The following is a 19193-nucleotide window of genomic DNA, read 5'->3' as shown; positions in this document are numbered from 1 at the left end:
AGTACCGGTTCGTGGCACGAACCGGTACTAAAGGTCCCATTTTCAAACTCTCTCCCCCCTTGTGGACCGCCTTTTCAGTTTTAGAAAAAACAAAAGAAAATGATGAAATGTCAAAAAAATAAAATAAAATAAGTTTCCCATGTGATATGTGGTCTAGTTGTTGGGAAAATTTACAAATATGAATTTCGACTTTATTTACAAAATCTCTCTGGAATTTGTAAAATGGGCATAACTTTTGCATACGAACTCGGATTAAAAAGTTTTTATATGAAAAATCATCTACTCGAAAAGTTACATCCGATGGAGACGGCCTATGGCCTGTTTGAAAATTTGTAGAATCCTCTTCCAAAAGGAAAAAAAGTTATGCTCAAATTTCAGTTTTTTTAAATTTTCATTAAATCTGGTCAAACTACTTATTCAAGAAGTATTAGTGTTACTAAATAATTATTCAAGAATATTAGTGTTATTAAATAATTATTTCAGTTTTTTGAATTTTGGTCAAATCTGGTCAAACTATGGTCAAACTGTGGTCAAACAATGGTCAAACTACTTATTCAAGAAATATTAGTGTTACTAAAAAATTATTGTTTTTAGAACAATAGTTTCAAACTCAAACATTGAAATGTGTGACTTCATGCTCAAGCTAAACTCCTGAGGGTTAATAGGATTGACATCTTACTATTGTCAGGAAAACAACGAGTGCAGACTTGGAAACGAGGGAGAATAGAACCCGGAAGTTAAGCGTGCTCAGGCTGGGGGAGTGGGAGGATGGGTGACCGTCCGGGAAGTTAGATGATTTGGAATGATGAGGGGTGATTAGAGATTAGAGGTTAAAATAATTCAGAAATTTGAAAATAAAAAAATTCAAAAAAAATTCAAAAAAATCAGAAAAAAAATTCAAAAAAAAAATCAGAAAATTTCCTTTAGTACCGGTTGGTGTTACCAACCAGGACTAAAGGTGGACCGGCCACGTGGAGGGCCTTTAGTCCCGGTTCTGGTTTGAACCGGGACTAAAGGGTCAGGGCATTAGTACCGACCCTTTAGTCCTGGTTCAGGAACCGGGACTAAAGGCCCTTACGAACCGGGACAACAGGCCCTTTTTCTACCAGTGCTACGGGCCGAGCAAGAACCGTTCTTACCAACGCATCAAAAACCACAATGTTGTATAATGATTTCTTTTTGATCTTCAGAAAGAAATCTGTTCATTCAATCCGATTCAACAAAAGTTCGAGAAACTGCCACCCACTAGCCACCTGTGTGCGAAGCACGTCGATAGAACCAGTCTCACGTAAGCATACGCGTAATATCGGTCTGAGCCGCTTCATCCAACAATACCGCTGAATCAAGAATCAACTAGTGACGGCAAGAAATATGTATATACCCACGCCCACAACTCCTTTGTGTTCTACTCGTGCATATAACATCTACGCATAGACCTGGCTCTAATACCACTATTGGGGAACGCAGTAATTTCAAAAAAAATTCCTATGCACATGCAAGATCTGTCATGGTGATGCATAGCAATGAGAGGGGAAGAGTGTTGTCCAAGTACCCTCGTAGACCGTAAGCGGAAGCATTATGACAAGGCGGTTGATGTAGTCGTACGTCTTCATGATCCGACCGATCCTAGTACCGAAAGTACGGCACCTCCGTGATCTGCACACGTTCGGCTTGGTGATGTCCCATGAACTCGTGATCCAGCTGAGTGTCGAGGGAGAGCTTGTCAGCACGACGGCGTGATGATGGTGATGATGAAGCTACCTTCGCAGGGCTTCGCCTAAGCACTACGATGATATGACCGAGGTGGATTGTGGTGGAGGGGGGCACCACACACGGCTAAGGGATCAATGATCAACTTATGTGTTCTAGGGTGCCCCTGCCCCCGTATATAAAGGAGCAAGGGGGGACGCCGGCCGACCCTTGGTGTGCCCAAAGGAAAGGAGGAATCCTACTCCTAGTAGGAGTACGATTCATCCTTTCCTAGTCGTACTAGGAGGGGGAAGGAAGGAGTGGGAGAGGGGAAGGAAAAAGGGGGGCGCCGCCCCCCTCCTAGTCCAATTCGGACTCAAGGGGGAGGGTGCATGCGGCCTGCCCTGGCTACCCCCTCTCTCGCTCTCCACTAAGGCCCATTAGTTCCCCGGGGGGGGGGGGGGTTCCGGTAACCCTCCGGCACTCCGGTTTTAACCGAAACCACCCAGAACACTTCCGGTGTCCGAATATAGCCGTCCAGCATATCAATCTTTACGTCTCGACCATTTCAAGACTCCTCGTCATGTCTGCGATCACATCCAGTACTCCGAACTTCCTTCGGTACATCAAAACACATAAAATCATAATACCGATCGTCACCGAACGTTAAGCGCGCGAACCCTATGGGTTCGAGAACTATGTAGACATGACCGAGACTCATCTCCGGTCAATAACCAATAGCGGAACCTGGATGCTCATATTGGTTCCTACATATTCTACGAAGATCTTTATCGGTCAAACCGTATAACAACATACGTTGTTTCCTTTGTCATCGGTATGTTACTTGCCCGAGATTCGATCATCGGTATCTCAATACCTAGTTCAATCTCATTACCGACAAGTCTCTTTACTCCTTCCGTAATGCAACATCCTGTAACTAACTCATTAGTCACATTGCTTGCAAGGCTTATAGTGATGTGCATTACCAAGAGGTCCCAGAGATACCTTTCTGATACACGGAGTGAAAAATCCTAATCTCGATCTATGCCAACTCAACAAACACCATCGGAGACACCTGTAGAGCATCTTTATAATCACCCAGTTACGTTGTGATGTTTGATAGCACACTAAGTGTTCTTCTTGTATTTGGGAGTTGCATAATCTCATAGTCATAGGAACATGTATAAGTCGTGACGAAAGCAATAGCAACAAACTAAACGGTCATAGTGCTAAGCTAACGGATGGGTCTTGTCCATCACATCATTCTCTAATGAGGTGACCCCGTTCATCAAATGACAACACACGTCTATGGTCAGGAAACATAACCATCTTTGATTAATGAGCTAGTCAAGTAGAGGCATACTAGGGACACTTTGTTTGTCTATGTATTCACACATGTACTAAGTTTCCGGTTAGTACAATTCTAGCATGAATAATAAACATATATCATGATATAAAGAAATATTAATAACAACTTCATTATTGCCTCTAGCGCATATTTCCTTCACAGCTAATGTTTAGCAGTAGCGTGGTTTGAACCGGCACTACTGCTACCCCTACCTAGCAGTAGCATGGGTCATGGCCATCACTACTGCTAACTACCTGTAGCGCTGCTGTTCAGCCCACACTGATGCTACCGGATAACCCACACTACTGCAAAAAAAATTGTATTTTTTTCTTCTACGTATTTGCGCTGCATTTGTACAGGTTTTATACAATAGTCCCATCATATCATTTTATGAACATGGGTGAAATAAACGCGGATTAGACTCAACTGGATGGATCCAAAGTGGCCCAACTCTCATTGGGTGAAATAGACGCGGATTAGATTCAAGTTGGGCCACTTGAATCTAAACCGCATTTATTTCACCCAATGATATAATAACTCACCATCATCATAGTCATATAACAACTCCTCGTCATCATAATAACAACTCCTCCTCCTCCACCTCCTCCTCCTCATCATCATCATCATCATCTATGAGTCATATAACAACTTATCATTCTAACACATTCTAGCACATAACTCATCATCATAATAATAATAACTCCTCCTCATCATCATAGTCATAATCAACACTAGCTAATTGTTCTTACTACCTAGGATCTACTCTTCTCTCTTAGGTAAAATGGCATAAAACAGGTAAACTGGTCCATCTTCAAAATGGAGAATGGAGATCCACCTATCACCAACTTGTGGCTTGTGCACATGCATGTTGTCTCCAATCGGTTGCGTACACACATTCATTAGTTTGTTCAATTCTTTTCTATTGAGCATTGCATCGTTCAAAGAAATAGAGTATGCACTTTGGTAAGCCTTCGGCGGAAACAGTCATAAGCTAATCATATACATATGATCTTCGGTAAGCATCATGTCAGGCACAACCTCCTTCGGGAGCTTCCGTTGAACAACATAATAGTAATATATATATATATATATATATATATATATATATATATATATATAGTTATAGTTATAGTTATATAGTTAGCAATGTTGTTTACTTAAGAAGAGTGTATATAATGAAGTTACCATCATTAACAAAATCATACCAAGTTTTTGGCAATGAAGTTACCATCATGCAACTCGTGGACTAGTGGCACATATCCACTAAAATTTGGGATAATAAGGTGATTGGTCTTAAAAGTCTCAACATCATCTATAAGTGAGAAAATATATCCTTTCTCCTCACAATTAAGCCCGGAGCCATAGTTGTAGTACGTCCTGTCTACAACCTTCCGAGTATTTCTTGAAGATAAGAAATAAGCTGAAAATTATAAATAAATAAGTTTAGTAGCGATGAACACCAAATATTTTAAATAAACAATATAAGTTACTTAAAAAATTTGTTTGACAAACTCACATTTAGGAAAAAATGGAGGCATATACACATCCACCCAAATGTCGATATTATCTTCGATATCATCATCTTCAGGACGAATATCAAAGGTTATTTGCATATTCTACTAAAATCCATATGCCTTGCAGAGAGCTCCACAATTAGAGCAACCAAAATGTGAGTGATTAAGTTCATTGTAGAGCTTAACCCGAAAAGCATAACCATGTTTAGTCCCGATGTGAGCTCTCCTCATCTCCATATTCTCAAACTCTTGGAAACCGAGCTTCTGCAAGACATACGGTCTTGCATGGCAGGGGATGTACTACTCGAATTAAAAAAACGGAAATTGCACGTTGAAGCAAAGAAGCACAAGTCATGATTAATTACGAAGAAATACTTGTCGTTGTTGTGTACCGTACAAACATCAAAGGTCTCTTCCATCTTGAAGGGTAAGAACCTACCATTTTGCAGGTAAGGCTCCCTATCGCACATACCCCGATTGTCGCAACAGTATTCGCACTCGGGGATCCCATCATCGACAGACAATTTGTTGTTCAAAATTCAATGATTATAAATCGACGGCAATTACCAGGAACTCAACACACAGATCACTATTCACCATGGGTTGACTTTCGGTATGTCGAGTCTTTCCTTGAAAACTCTCATCTCGCGTGGTGTTTATGGTGGACACTCCCTCTCTGGTATATTCTGCCGTCGGTGATGGTCTCTCCTCCCTTCGTTCCCGAGTGCATTACACCAAAATATCTATTACACGAGAACGAAGGAGAAGCCACCGCCACGATAACAGTCGGGTTTCTTCCTCTCTGACATTTGCGACCGTCGGTGATGGTCGCTCCTCTTTTCATTCGAAAGTGCATTACACCAAAATGTCTAGCACCTTCGAATGAAGAAGCGACCCCCACGACAATAGATAGGAGTCTTTCTCTCTCATACTACAGTATACGGTGGACACTCCCTCACAAATATTTCAACCATCGGTGATGGTCGCTTCCCCTCCTTCTCTCGTGCATTACCAAGGTAAATCACGATAAGAAGGAAAGGAAGCGACCCCCACGACTATAGTCGGCATTCTTCCTTCAAGAGCAGACTGAAAGTCACATAAGGAGCCCGACAGAATGATAGTCAGACCGTTACATATATCGAGTAATTACATAAAACAATGACCTATGGTTTGTCAGAATGTCATTTAATTCCTGTTCCAGCAAATCACGTGCACTCAATATTTCCTACATTATAGCACAAGTCATGCTGAAATCCACGGAAAATCCCCGCATGACCTTTGCTAAAACAGGACATATCGAGCGCCTGAAATTTGCCAAGAACATAAATTAATCAACATTCTGGCAAAACATAGGCCGCTCGGAGGTGTTCCTGCAAACCAAGGCCACATGTCCAAATATCATCATACACATGTCCGAGGAGAAGAGAAGGAGGAGGTGAACTTTTAGCTAGCTCACCGACTCAGGTGTAGGGAAGTAGACGAAGCTCCGACGATAGAGCCTGCATATTCCATCGAGTGAAAACTTTAGATCATCAAATCTCATATACCATTCTTTAGTGAGAAAGTGATAATGACATAAAATAATTAAATTGTCCAATAAATTTCTATATTGAAAAATAAAATTACTAAAATTTCTATACCTAAATTTTGCTACTAAATTTGATACCTAAAAAATTCTCATATAGTATTCCAATACATTTCTGTAATTGAAAATTTTCTATACCTAAAAATTTATATTACAATTTTTTTACTAAAAATTTCTATTACTAATTTTTTTATTCAAAATTCTACAAAAAAATTTCTACCTATATATTCTATTCTATTCAAAATACCTACATTCTACCTATCTATTCTATTCTATTCAAAATACCTACATTCTACGTATCTATTCTATTCTATGCAAAATTCTACAACAAAATTTCTACATTCTACAACAAAATTCTACCTATCTATTCTATTAAAAAAACCTCCATTCTACCTATATTTTCTATTTTTATTCTATTCAAAATGACTACATTCTATTCATATAACCTATATGTTCTATTTTATTCAAAAAATATAGATGGGGGAGGGAGGAAGGGAGGAAGGAAGGAGGAGGGAGGCAGGGATGGAGAAAGGAGAGAAGGAGGAGGTCGGGATGGGGGAGGGAGGAGAACAGAGGGAGGGAGAGGAGGATGACAGGTGACGAGGAGGAGGGAGGAGGGCGGCGAGAGGAGGAGGAGGGAGGAGGGGGAGGGGGATACATTGGGGGTGACAGCGGCGGCGGCGGAGAGAGCGAGCAAGAGAGTGCGAGTGGAGAGTGAGGGAGAGGTAGTTGAGCGGGCCATGGAGGAAGAAGATAGGGCTAGCTTAGCAGTAGCGCGGGTTACGGGCGCGCGCTACTGCTAAGACTATTAGCTGTACCGCGGTGTCAAAGCCCATGCTGCTGCTAAGTGGGCCGGCCTGGGAGCTGGGCCCAAGCTTGCGACAATAGCAGCGGGGGTTAGAGATTCGTGCTACCGTTAACGGGCTTAGCAGTAGCGCGGTACGACGACCTGCTTAGCTACTATATGGCCAGCCCGTGGGGGCACTGTGTAGCCCACTTAGCAGCAGCTCTTGTCGCGGCACCCCGCGCTACTGTTACATAGTACATGTAGCGCTTGTTTCGACAGCTCGCTACTACTACTTAACAGTAGCGTTTGGTGCTAACCCCATGTACTACTAAGTATCTACCTATAGCCTTTTCTATAGTAGTGTCCGTTTGCTATAGCGTAGACCACATACGAAGCCAGTGCGTACAACGGTAAATAACCTGCATAGGATAAGAGGTTTTGCCATTAAAAACACAATCGTTTCTATATAGTCAATGCGACCATAATAAGGCAGACGCTCCCACTCGTATTAGCGTATTAAAAGTACTAAGTATCCCATCAAGTCAGTGACCATATATGTTGGCAACACTTGTGGGTGAATACAAATTGAACGCTATTTGGATGACTGACCATATAGAACGCGCGGACTTGAATTGAAAGAAGAGGTGTTTAATTGTCTTGTCATGCGTACAAAAGCTACACTTCTTATTTCCTTACCAGTTGCGTTGAGCGAGGTTGTCTTTTGTTAGCACAACTCTCCAAAGACACCACATGAAAATCTTAATTGTCAGTGATATCTTTGATTTCTAGATTAGTTATCCACGGGAATCTCTGAGTGCGAGAGTGCACGGTACATAGTGTCAAATGTGAAGGATCTAAATGTAGTGAGATTTCAGCGAAACACATCCCTTTCTTCTGTCAAGTTAACCGAATCCAAACGGGATAGAAGATGTTGCCATGACATTAAGGCGCAGGCCAATCAAAATCCCGCTCCACTTGAGTACATGTTGTCATAACCAAATCCGGTACTCTGTCAACCTAATTAATAGCGCACTCATACAATTGTTAATCATATTTGTATGTTGTGCCATTAATATGTGTTCTACGTTTCTCTCTCACAAAAGATGTTGGAGCCCATACTACAGCCCTCTGTAATTCTACACCCCGTTTTTTCTCTCTCCTCCAGCTAAACAAAAATCTTATAAACTGCCTATTACACATCCTTTTACACTGTATCTTAGATTCTTAGTACGTGAGACATTCTCTCTCTTTTCTTTAGAAAGATCCTTTCCCTACCTCAGTATATTTCGGGCACGTTTTTGGAACTTAGAGGCAGTAGAGTTTTTTCTTTTTTGCTTGCAATTTTTTGTTGGGTACCTTACCAAGCTGACCCCTTGGTGAGACAGTAGAGTTTCGGCAGGTGGCTGTTGCACAAGTAGTGATAGAGATAACCAGCGAAGCATATACGTCCAGTTAAATCGATCGGGAGCATATAGTATTTGTTTTTGAAACGAGAAATCTCACATGGAATATGCACGATTTGAATAACTTGAGGTTGAGGAATCCTCTATCAAGAAACTCGAAATCAATCAGCGAACTAGATCAAAGATTTAAACAAGAGAGGACAGACCAAATCTCCGGTAAATGTAAACCAGCATGTCTTCTGGTTAAGGAATAATACCATCGGCCACACTCAACTAGCTAAGAAGAGATCAATCTTATCCAACACACAAGAGTCTGAAACAAACAATTCATTTCACATGAACCGCAAAGCAGACATTGGCATACCGAAAGGAAATGCTAGCAATCAAGTAAAGTTGTCGAGTGACGAATCAGCGGATCCGATCATAGCCTGAGAGACAGGTCCACCTCGTCGGCGGCGTGCTCGAAGGCACCGTCGCCGTACTCCGACGGGGCCCTGCCGCGCTTGCGCGCCATCTCAGCAAGCATCGGAGCAGCGGTGTTGAGCGGCTCCGTTGTCCTCGCCTTCACATCGGCGGATATGAAGTCGCTGTCACCGGCGTACCCGCCCGGCCTTGCGTCGTGCGCCGCGGCAGGCGCGCCGCCCGGCCCATGCGCGCGCGTGCTGGCGGCGATCTCCCGCCGGCGCTTGGCGACGCTGCGCTCGTGCTTGTGCGCGTTCTGGTGGCCGCCGAGCGCCTGGGAGCTGCGGAACATGCGGTCGCAGTAGACGCAGAGGAAGAAGCCGCCCTGCTCCGCCTCCGCCTCCGCCGCCGTCGCCCAGGTCATGCGGAGGGTGAGCTCAAGGTTGAGCTCCTGCTCGCCCTGCTCCCAGTTTACCTGTTCCATTGAAGGCACAGAGACCTACAGTAAGTGACTACGTGTGATGCTTCTGTGTCGCGCGTGAGAGAAACAGAGCCAATGATTTGCGAGTGAAACTGTGGTGCTAAGCAAAGGAAACTATATACCCCACGTGCCACACCTGACGGTTACTGTTCCTCGCGATCAGGCTAGTGACCGCAGCCTGTGTTGGTGTGGACGTACGTCGCGCACGTTTCCCCGTCATTTGCTACGTCTGTGGCGACGGAAGAGCGCCTGGCCGAACCGGACCAAATAACTCCGGAGTATAATAATCTTTCCCTAATTTTTAATTTTAATTTTAATCTTTTCTTTCCCTATACTAATAAAGCACGGAGTGTTTCTGGTCGTACGTCGTCGTCACTTTTGCAAAAAAAGCCCCTCTATTTTCAAGAATTCAACCCGCAGTCCCTGTTTAAGTGGATCGGGGAAAACGATTCATTTTTGCACAAAACACCCTGTCGTTTGGATTATTCAACCCGCGGTCCGAGCAAATTTGGGTTTCCCTCGTCCGTCGTCGAGCGTGATTTTGCAAAAAAGTCCTTCGGTTTACATGAAATTAACCCGCAATCCTTGTTTTAGTGAGTCTGTATATAACATTACATTTTGCAGAAAGCCCCTTGTATTTATTTGAATTGCAACCGCCAGCCTCGTAGTCTTATCCATTTCTCTCGCGATGGCTATGGCGACGGCGACGGCGACGGCGCCCGCGCCCGCGAGCTCCTCGAGCCGCGCCGCCGCACGCTGCCCGTTACCCACCGCCGGACCCCGCCTCCCGCCGTCCGCGTCGCGCCCGCAACTGCGTGTCGTTGCTGCCTGTGCTCTGCCTCGCGGCCTCCTCGACTCCTCGAGCCGGAGCTCGCTTCCGCCGGTGGCCAGCAGCAGCACCACCAGCAGGTCCCGCGTCGCTCGCGCCCCTTCTTCCTCAGCCCTGCCCGAGCTCGCGCCCAACCGAGGCCAGCCAACCCCGCCGCCAGAGGCCACCATCGCCACCGCAGATGAGCGCCGCCCCACTCCTTTCTCACCTCTCCCTCCGGTTCCCCCTGCTCATCTCCCTCCCTGGTTTCTTCTCTACAGGAGCGCCATGGTCGCTGATCCCATGCCCGAGGCCTCCTCATCGCCGTCGTCGTCTGCTTCGTCTCCCGCCGCTGCATGCCTGGACTCCACCGCTCGCACCTCCGCCCGTGCCCAATCTCTGCTAAACTCCTCGCCCTTGCTGTCGTTGCTCTGTTCGTCGAGAAAGAGCGAGCGGGATACCCTTTCCGCCTCCGTGTCCTTGTCAAACTCCTGCTCCCGTGTCCTTCTCAAACAAAGAAACCGTACCGACCAGGATTTGTAGTTCGATGCTATATATTGAATTGTTCTCTGCCGGAATCCAGAACCAGGCCAGCGCCACCAGCGAGCAGTGCACCGTTGAATTGTTCTCTGCCGGAATCGTGAATCAGGCCAGCGCCACCAGCGAGCATTGCACCGTCGCTTGGGATATGATACAGATATAATTCTTCCCTTGCTTCTCCTGTTTCCTGTGGTATAATGTTGCAATTCAACTGCTACTATGTGATCTTGCAATTGTCGTAGTTATGTTTCCTGCCGTATAATGTTGCCGTATTAATAGCTGCTCAATCGGTTTTTGATCATGCTGTGAACATTGGTGTGTTTATGTGTCCTTGCTAGAAGTCTTAGCAAAAGTGACGAAGTGATTGACTGATTATGAGCAGACTAATATCGACTGTACATGTATCAATACAAAAAAAACAGAAATTGAGAGCAGGGTTATGGATAGAGTTCTAGAGATTTAGGAGCTCCTCGCTCCACACCTACATTCAGAAACAACAGTTTTGATGAATCTGTCCTTCTACTTGTGTTGGACCTTTAGATGCTACATCAGATATTTAACAACTGCAGATTCAATGAGCAATCAAGCAAATCACGTTTCTCTTGTGAAAGATGTGAAATACTTGACCAGCTTGTTCCTTTGTTCCTTTGTTCCTTTGATCAAGTTTCTTATCTGGGTTTCATTGATTCAAATATTGGAGAAATTTGTATGCTATTTGCTGATGCCTGTGTTACTATGTTACTACCTCTGATCCCCAATTTGAGCAAAACTTCAATGCTTATTTTGGCCTGATTTGTATGCTATTTGCTGATGCCTGACTATGATTTTTGGTTGTCGCTCTATTACAGTGCAGTAATATATAATTTGGTCTGTTTGTGTTGTTGTGTTACTACCTCTGATCCCTAATTTGACCGCGGATGCTGCTGCTACACCCGCACCACCAGCCCAAGGTCAGTCTCCTTCACCTTGCTCTATAGCGCAACTCCCGCCTAACACCATGTTGGCTTACTTCTGCCCCTCTGGTTTGGAGAGTGTGCACTCTCAGCTCTGCTGGGCCGGTCGTGCTCTCTTGCTGGTTCTTACCTGCAGCTCCAACATGAAAGCCTACAAATCGACTCTTGAGATTTGTCTTCAAAATAGGATTTTTTTTTTACTATTACATACTCTACTGAAGTTACATGATGTGCAGTTTAGAAAGTTGATTACTGGGGGACTTTTACTACATGTCCAATTATGGTTTCATGATAAAAGGATCATGCACCAAACGTTTGTTGAATTGCTGCTTCAAGAAAATGTATGGAGTTTTCATTGCGTGCTTCAAGTCATTAACCAGGTAAAATAAATCCTATAAGCTGTTCTTACCATACAATCTTTTGAACCAATTTTTGTAAACTTAGTACAATATGATTATTGTTTTTGTAGGCTTTCCTATAGATATATTTGAGCTATTAAAAATGTGATTATATCATTTGTCATCTGAAAACCAGATTCATTTATACATAATGGGACATAATGTCTAGAAAATAGTCACCAGGTACAAACATCACTCTTGACCTACATTGTACAACATTGCATAATTTTCTGTTTTTCTTGAGGTACCGCTCAGTATTTTTTTATCGCATACATAGATAGGACAAAGGTCACAAGAGAGTGCACCTTGCTGCATGTGCACTCACTTGATTAAGATATTCAAAGTGTGAGCTTTTGAAATTTCCAAAAATAAGTCAGATTGTCATTATTAACCCATGTGCACATGCAATGCTTTCTGACTCTCTGACAATTGTCTTTCAGAATAATTTGATGAACCACCATGTCGCCCTTCCGCTTGGTTCCATGGGAAAGCAATTTACAAAGCTCCAGTTGGTCAATACAGCCTTGATTCCATGTTTTCTACCACTGCTTAACTTTATTTGAGAAACTGTTGTTGTTATGTATGCAGGATAGAGTATAGAGTTGTATGCAGGATATAGTACTAGCGTTGGAATTTCAGGGCATCCAAAAAGAACTTAGTATGCTTCAACCCATGTTTTCTACCATTGCTTACCTTTATTTGAAAAATTGTTGTTGCTATGTATGCAAGATACAATACTAGAGTTGGAATATCAGGGCATCCAAAAAGAATTTACTATGCTTCAGGTAAGAAAGTTAATTTGTTTGACTTTTGTAGGGACTAAATTACTAGCTTAATGCATGGAACTTATTGAGCTGCAGTCATGGCATGTGCTTACATAGAGACCTTCGTTCTGTGGATATACCTCTTCTTATAGGACAGGTTGTCTACGAATTATCCTGAGGTTCAATTTCCATAATAAAATGTGTGGTTTTATTTATCATGGTTTCTCTTCCTGCATGACCAAAATTTCCAGATGTTGTTTTATCATTTCCTTCCGACGCCATTAAATCTCAATCTTACCTATGTTGAAATGGTTCCAGCATGTGCGTGATGCATTGCTCCCCTTAGTTTTCGGAGGAACATGGTGCTATTCCTGGTGCTTTTGGTTATGAAAAAACTGACATTAGTCAGGAACTTTCTAAGGTGATCACTTTACTGCTCTGTTCTCATCGTACCATTTCTACACAGTTTACTGAGTTTAAAAATCCATGCAATACTCTAATTCTGAAGCTTTGGTTTATGTGAGATGTGGCTGAAAGAAGAAATGAGATAGCCGAGATTCTAATGGATTTCCCCCAATCGACAATGATATTTCATGACATGATGTGAAAAGTGGAGCCGCTTAAAGTACATGGCGAGCTCACCATGGCCGCCTTTCTTCCAACAGATTGGGAACCGCCGACCGCGACCCATGGTGTGTAGATGATACACCGGTGAGGCGTTCCAAGGACGAAGAGGATCTCACGATTTTCGGGGATGAGGAGGATCTTGCGATTTCCAGATTTCAAGTGTCTACACACTATATGTAGTAAGTTTTTTAGAGAAGTAGTCAAATTAAATCTGGATACCAATTTATTGGAACATTATATTTCTTACAGAAGTAGTCAAACAATGATATCAATTTGTTGGAACCATCAAGGAGGTGACACTCCTGGAGGGTATATATTCTCCATCTTATGCCTATTTGAAATACGGTTATAGGTCTGTACTTTGCCACTCATATTGTAGTACTCAACTTTAGCAATGATGGAGCAGGAAAGTGTGCTGAACCTTCTAATATGGATACTGCACTTGTACGAGCTAGGGGCCACTATTGCTTATCATATGGATCGTAGATGTCGTGGTAATGTACCGCCTATTTTTTTAGTATAGTGATGATATGTTATATAACAATCTGGTTGCCGTGACGTAGCTATTCCCTGCAGGGCCAGTGAAAAAGTAGAATAAAAAGGTTCATTAGAGAAATAATAGAATTAACGATTGAATATCCAATGGCTTTGATTTTATATCTATGTGGAAGATTGACGTAAGATTACGTGTACAGTATACAAGTGAAAAACATTATAATTTATTTAGATGAGCTATTACCAAAGTTTTTTTATCAGAGGGGGGATCCTGTATCTTTATTATCATTATCAAAAACATGACTCTAGGCCCTAAAGAAACAAGAAAAATACATAACAAGTCCTTAGAATTTTGCAAAAAGGAGCTCAAACTGATGCAAAACATGATTGGGTCCTTGCATCCGTGTAGGTTCCACCTCACTGTTGTCGGGAACGAGCCACTTGGGGCAACGAGGTTGCTACGACTTTAGGCCATACATAGCCTCGAACAGAAGAAACACTGCCTCCTTGTTGGCATAGCACTAGGAGGAAGAAAGAGGTGAACGGATAGATCCGGCGCCACAGAAGGCTGCCCTACAGCCCGAAGAGTGACCGGAGCGATGAAGACCGCCCATCGATCGCCAAAGACCAGTTTCAACGAGCGGCGTAGCTTCATAAAAAATTCTGGTGATAATAAGCTCACATTGGATCATAGAGTATAATTTCGGCTGAAATTAACACCAAAGCTTCTATTGCAAAAAAGATTATGAAATATGGACTATTTGTTGGTAATCTTGAGTCGTCTTGAACTTAAATATTGGCTTTACAAGAAGACTTTCTTTTTTCATAATAATGGACGAGCAAGAATTTTAGAAACCAATGTTCCATTTTGTTATCCACGTAACGTAATCATCTGTTCAATTCATTTCCCATGGCAACGCATTTTTATACGAAATATTAAAGTTTTATTAAAAAAGGAAATTTCCATGTTCAACATTTATTAAAATTGGATATAAAATATGACGAAAAATGAACCATCAAGTAGGTTCTACCACTTTTATCGCCCGGTGCAACGCACGGGAATTTGTACTAGTAATAATAAAGCATGGATTGACTCCGTGGGTTCACCGTCACAATATGTTTTTTTCCGTGATTTTAAGCTTTCAGTTTAAATTTAAAACATATTCGAAGTGATACTAAGTTTACGTTAGGCCGTCATCCGTTGCTCCCTGCCTGGTCCACGTATCCACCAAACCAATCTGCGCAGGACTCTAAGCCACACAACGTGGTTAAGCAGCACCGAGCCCTGACGCCCCACGCCCCGACCCGTTTTTCGCCCAAGAGAGTTGACGGCCGTCGCCGCACCCGACCAATACGACGAGGCCGGCGCGCCACCTCCCAGCTCCTCCCATCCCCGATTCGGAGCACCAGCCTCTTCTCCTCCCTCCACCACGATCTGGCAGCAGAGCCAGGAGCTAGGCCACCGGCGACCATGCAAATTTGTCTGGTTGCTGTTTTGCTAATAGAGGAGAGATGGTTAGGCACTACTGCATGCGGCGGGCTTCAAGATCGGATCCACCAGCAAACCCCATCTCTGCATCGACACAAGTTTTGTCGGAGCACACTCGCCGAACGACGACGTAACGGGTGGCTGGGCGACTCATCAGCAACTCCGGCACCTCTCCAGCTCCATAGCCACGCGCCTGCAGCATCGTCTACCCATGCACCCACCTGAGCGGCGAGGAGCAGCAAAGGACATGCGCATGGAGTAGCTCCCGCGTTGATTTCCTTCACGTAAAAGTACGCGGATCTCTGGATGGACAAAAGCTATATGCGTACACAAATCTCTGATGCGGGCGAGCGGACTTCAGCCGACTTGGATATATACGATACACGGCGAGCAACCACCGGGCACACGACCCTCAGCCATGCCACATGCATGCGTGGCCTCCAAAGACACGTGAACACCCACAGAATCACTGCGTTTGCATGCAGCCGGCGTACGTCGTGTGCTACTCATGCCGACAATACGGATCACATCAGCATGCAAGCATACAACCGACCGCGTCACGCATGATACGTCTACAATATTGAAACACCAGCCGGTACACCGACACCAAGACAACATCCACGCCAAGTAGCCACCGAAGGACTGCACCTAGCGATTTGCATCAAACCACTGATCTCTGCACCAACCCCACGCCACGATGTTCTGTATGATTGCATCACACTAAAGAAAAAAGAACTATTCATCGAGCACGTCTTCAAGAAACGACTCCGACATGCACCATCCACACACACCAGCTGTTGTGGAAAGAGATGCAATTCTTCACCTACTTTTCCGGTATGACACCGCATCGTCACTTCATTGCCACGACGGACGTCTCCAAGAGACGCATAATCATCGACAAGCCGCTGCAATGCCAGTCGATTTACCCAAGCTACTTCAGCCATGATTGATTTTAGTGGCGCACTGGGAGGAGACAAACAAATATGACAAAAGCACGAGATGAAATAGGAAAAGTGATGTTGTGAGAAAAACAGATGTGCAATATAAACATAAACATTTTATAATGGTGCTAAGTCTCTTTTTTTCCTGTTGTAACGTACGGGTCTTTTTGCTAGTACGTACAACGGCAGAGAGATTAGGGAGACTTGTGTGGCCGACGCCGGGCAACCGGACGAAGGCGACAAAGCTAGGCCGAGCGGCGGTGGACAACGCAGAAGAATAAAACATGCCAGAAGAATAGAAGGTAATGGGGCTTGGAAACGGACAAGGCGTATTGTCTGTTGGGAATTGTAGTGTATCTGCATACGCTGTATATATAAATCGTACACAGTCTAAAAGGTTCTAGCGTCGTGTGAGTTTGTTTGTAACCCGATTTGACAGGTTGTTTAGATAGATCTCAATCTCAGTATAGTTGCTAGGGTAGGGATTAATCTGTACAGCGTAACAAACCCTATCCCATGTACCCTGTTGCCTGTATAAACATGCAACGCGTCTGTGCTAACGCGTTCGTTTCACACAATCCTTTTATGGTATTCAGAGCTAGTTCCCCTCTCACATCCTTTTGGCCATGGCTAGCTTCAGCTCCTCTCTCGCGGCACCAACACTCATCCGCACCGCTGAGAAGCTTCACCGTGGGAACTTCCTGGTGCGCATGCAGGCCGTAGCGACCCAGTTCTCTGCCTACCTTGACCCTGAGCGATACGCTCCTGCGTCCAAACTCGCCGACAAGGACGACAAGCCCACCGATGTGCCGAATCCGATGCACGAGATCTGGCAGGCTTATGACACAAGTAACGCTGTTCAAGTAAATCTACTGTATTTCTATGTTTTCTGTAAACTAATGAAGATGTTTCTATTTATGAGTGCATGTTTTATCAACTACTCCCATCCTCATGTTGACACCATTCTTTGTTAACCTGCCATCAAGCTAATGATATTGTGACAATGTTGAAACGAGCCAATGTTTTGCTAACTGTTTTGCCTCCATAATTTCACTGTTAAGTAATGCTACCGTCTTTCTATCATTTCCGATGAAGCTAATGAAGACTTCACCCCGTTGCTACTTCTGCAAATGAAGATCGTGTTTTAATTCAAGTAAACAAGAGTGATGTCAATCGTACATTTTAATGGAAATAGTATGGCTGTCGTGTTTTTTCAATGTTAGATCTTTTTACTTTAGCCGCCCAAACCAGCGCCCGCGGGACCGCCTGGTCCCGCCTTCCGTGGCCGGCTGTGCTGCCACGTAGGCCTCATCGCCCCACCCTACTTTCATTGTTGGTCAGGTCATTTCTCTACTCACCCACACCTTCTGTTATTCTCCGGCGACGGCAACCTCACATCGCAGCCGAACCAGTCAACCCTCGCACTCCCCTTCGCGCGGGCATCCAATGTCATGTCCTCCCCGACTCCGGGTCATTCCCTTCCTAGGCCTCGCCGTCGTCCACCGCTTTGGTGCTCTCGGCGCGGCGTGGTCGACGTGGTCACGTACGACAACCATCGGAAGAGAACAATATGTGGTGAGGCTGACAGTTGGCACCCACCAGCTACATTTTCGCATGCAAGGAAGTACCTCATTATTATTTGTCGAACCGGACTTTTCCCCTTTCCATTACTTTCATAACGGAAATACAATGTCTCAGGAACTGAAACCAGCAAGGCTAGAGAGAAAGAGGAAAAGCGAGGCTAGAGAGAAAGAGGAAAAGCGAGTTCGGGGCAACACCAGGAAACCCACTATCTGCGCTTGTCATCAGGAAAGTGCCTCATTATTACGTCCAAAAAATAATTCCACACTAGTTACATCTTCTGTAGCACCATAATAATTAAGCTACAATGATCCCCTACTAATGGTGCCATGTCATTGCAATTGATGTTGCTAAATCTTACTTTGATTCAAACACAATCCAAATTTAAATTTAAATTGAAGTCAAATAATTAAAGTTTTCAAATGTCAAAACTAAAATGTTCATAATGTAGTAAATATTACATAGATAATTATGATGGAGAAATCAACTTTTTATAAAGTACTTTAATGCCTAAAAATAATTAAAAACATGGGCTAAAATAATTATTTAAATGCCTTCTTAAAATTTTAAAAATGCAAGCTACTTTATTTTAATGCCAAAATTATTGTGGCGGTGGACTTAATTATAACTCTAAATTAGGTGTTAATTTTATATTTTGTAAAACTAAAATAAATTGAAACTAAAAAAGAAAACATAAAATAAAGAAAAAGAAAAACAGAAGATAAAAATAAAGAAAAAGGAAACTTTCCCCTGCCCCCTAGGCCTTCACCATCAGGCGGCCCTACCGGCCGACCCACTTGCCTCCTCCCCGGTTCATCCAACCGCGCCGCTACAGGGGCACGGTCGTCCCCAACCATCTAGCGGGCGCCGACGGGGAGGGTATAAGACCACCCTCCCCGTTGACCCCTCGGTCCCCACGCCTCCACCTGCTCCACTTCCCCCACTCCCTCTCGCTCCCTTCTCCGAATGGGAATAGCTCCCGAGGACGCCGTCGCCACTCCACCCATCACCCTCCCCACCGTCCTGCCTCGACCAGCTTCACCGAGCCTCGCCGCCCCGTTTCCCAGCACCGGGGGTGAGCTCCCGTCCCCCTCCTTTCCCCCTCAACCCGCTTCCACTTACGCCTGCCCCTGCCCGCGCCACTGCCTTCTGCAACTCGCCCCGTCCGCTCGCGCCGCCCGCCGCAACCGCCCGTGCTCGCCGCTACCTCCTCGCCTCACCCAGGCACTACTAGGGAAAAGCCTAGCAATAGCGCGGCTTAAATGCTTATCAGTAGCGCAGGTTAAATGCTTATCGGTAGCGCGGATAGCCGCGCTACTGATACGGCGCTACAGCTAATGCTTATCAGTAGCGCAGTTTGGCCCGCGCTACTGCTACCTAGCAATAGC

The 19193-nt window shown here is 44.3% G+C and overlaps 1 protein-coding gene and 1 long non-coding RNA gene across 4 annotated transcripts; one reads left to right on the top strand and one right to left on the bottom strand.

The window, feature by feature from the left end:
- Positions 1-8620: 8620 nt before the first annotated feature.
- On the bottom strand, positions 8621-9283 carry LOC119301641 (zinc finger protein 3-like). The gene has a single exon (XM_037578637.1). The coding sequence runs from the start codon at positions 9210-9212 to the stop codon at positions 8748-8750; it is 465 nt and encodes a 154-aa protein (XP_037434534.1). The 5' UTR covers positions 9213-9283; the 3' UTR covers positions 8621-8747.
- Positions 9284-9922: 639 nt separating this feature from the next.
- Positions 9923-13727, top strand: LOC119301642. 3 transcript variants are annotated; one of them, XR_005147136.1, is made up of 4 exons: positions 9923-11890; positions 12349-12566; positions 12725-12829; positions 12991-13727. It is a non-coding gene; the product is annotated as an uncharacterized LOC119301642 (long non-coding RNA). The 3 variants fall into 3 exon arrangements; XR_005147137.1 differs by having other exon boundaries at positions 12349-12829; positions 12991-13093; positions 13197-13727; XR_005147135.1 differs by having other exon boundaries at positions 12349-12829.
- Positions 13728-19193: the final 5466 nt, after the last annotated feature.

The sequence above is a fragment of the Triticum dicoccoides genome, chromosome 5A (assembly GCF_002162155.2).
Source record: "Triticum dicoccoides isolate Atlit2015 ecotype Zavitan chromosome 5A, WEW_v2.0, whole genome shotgun sequence".
NCBI classification, from domain to species: domain Eukaryota; kingdom Viridiplantae; phylum Streptophyta; class Magnoliopsida; order Poales; family Poaceae; genus Triticum; species Triticum dicoccoides.
The sequence above is the reverse complement of the archived record's forward strand: the minus strand, read 5'-3'. Positions and strand labels throughout refer to the sequence as shown.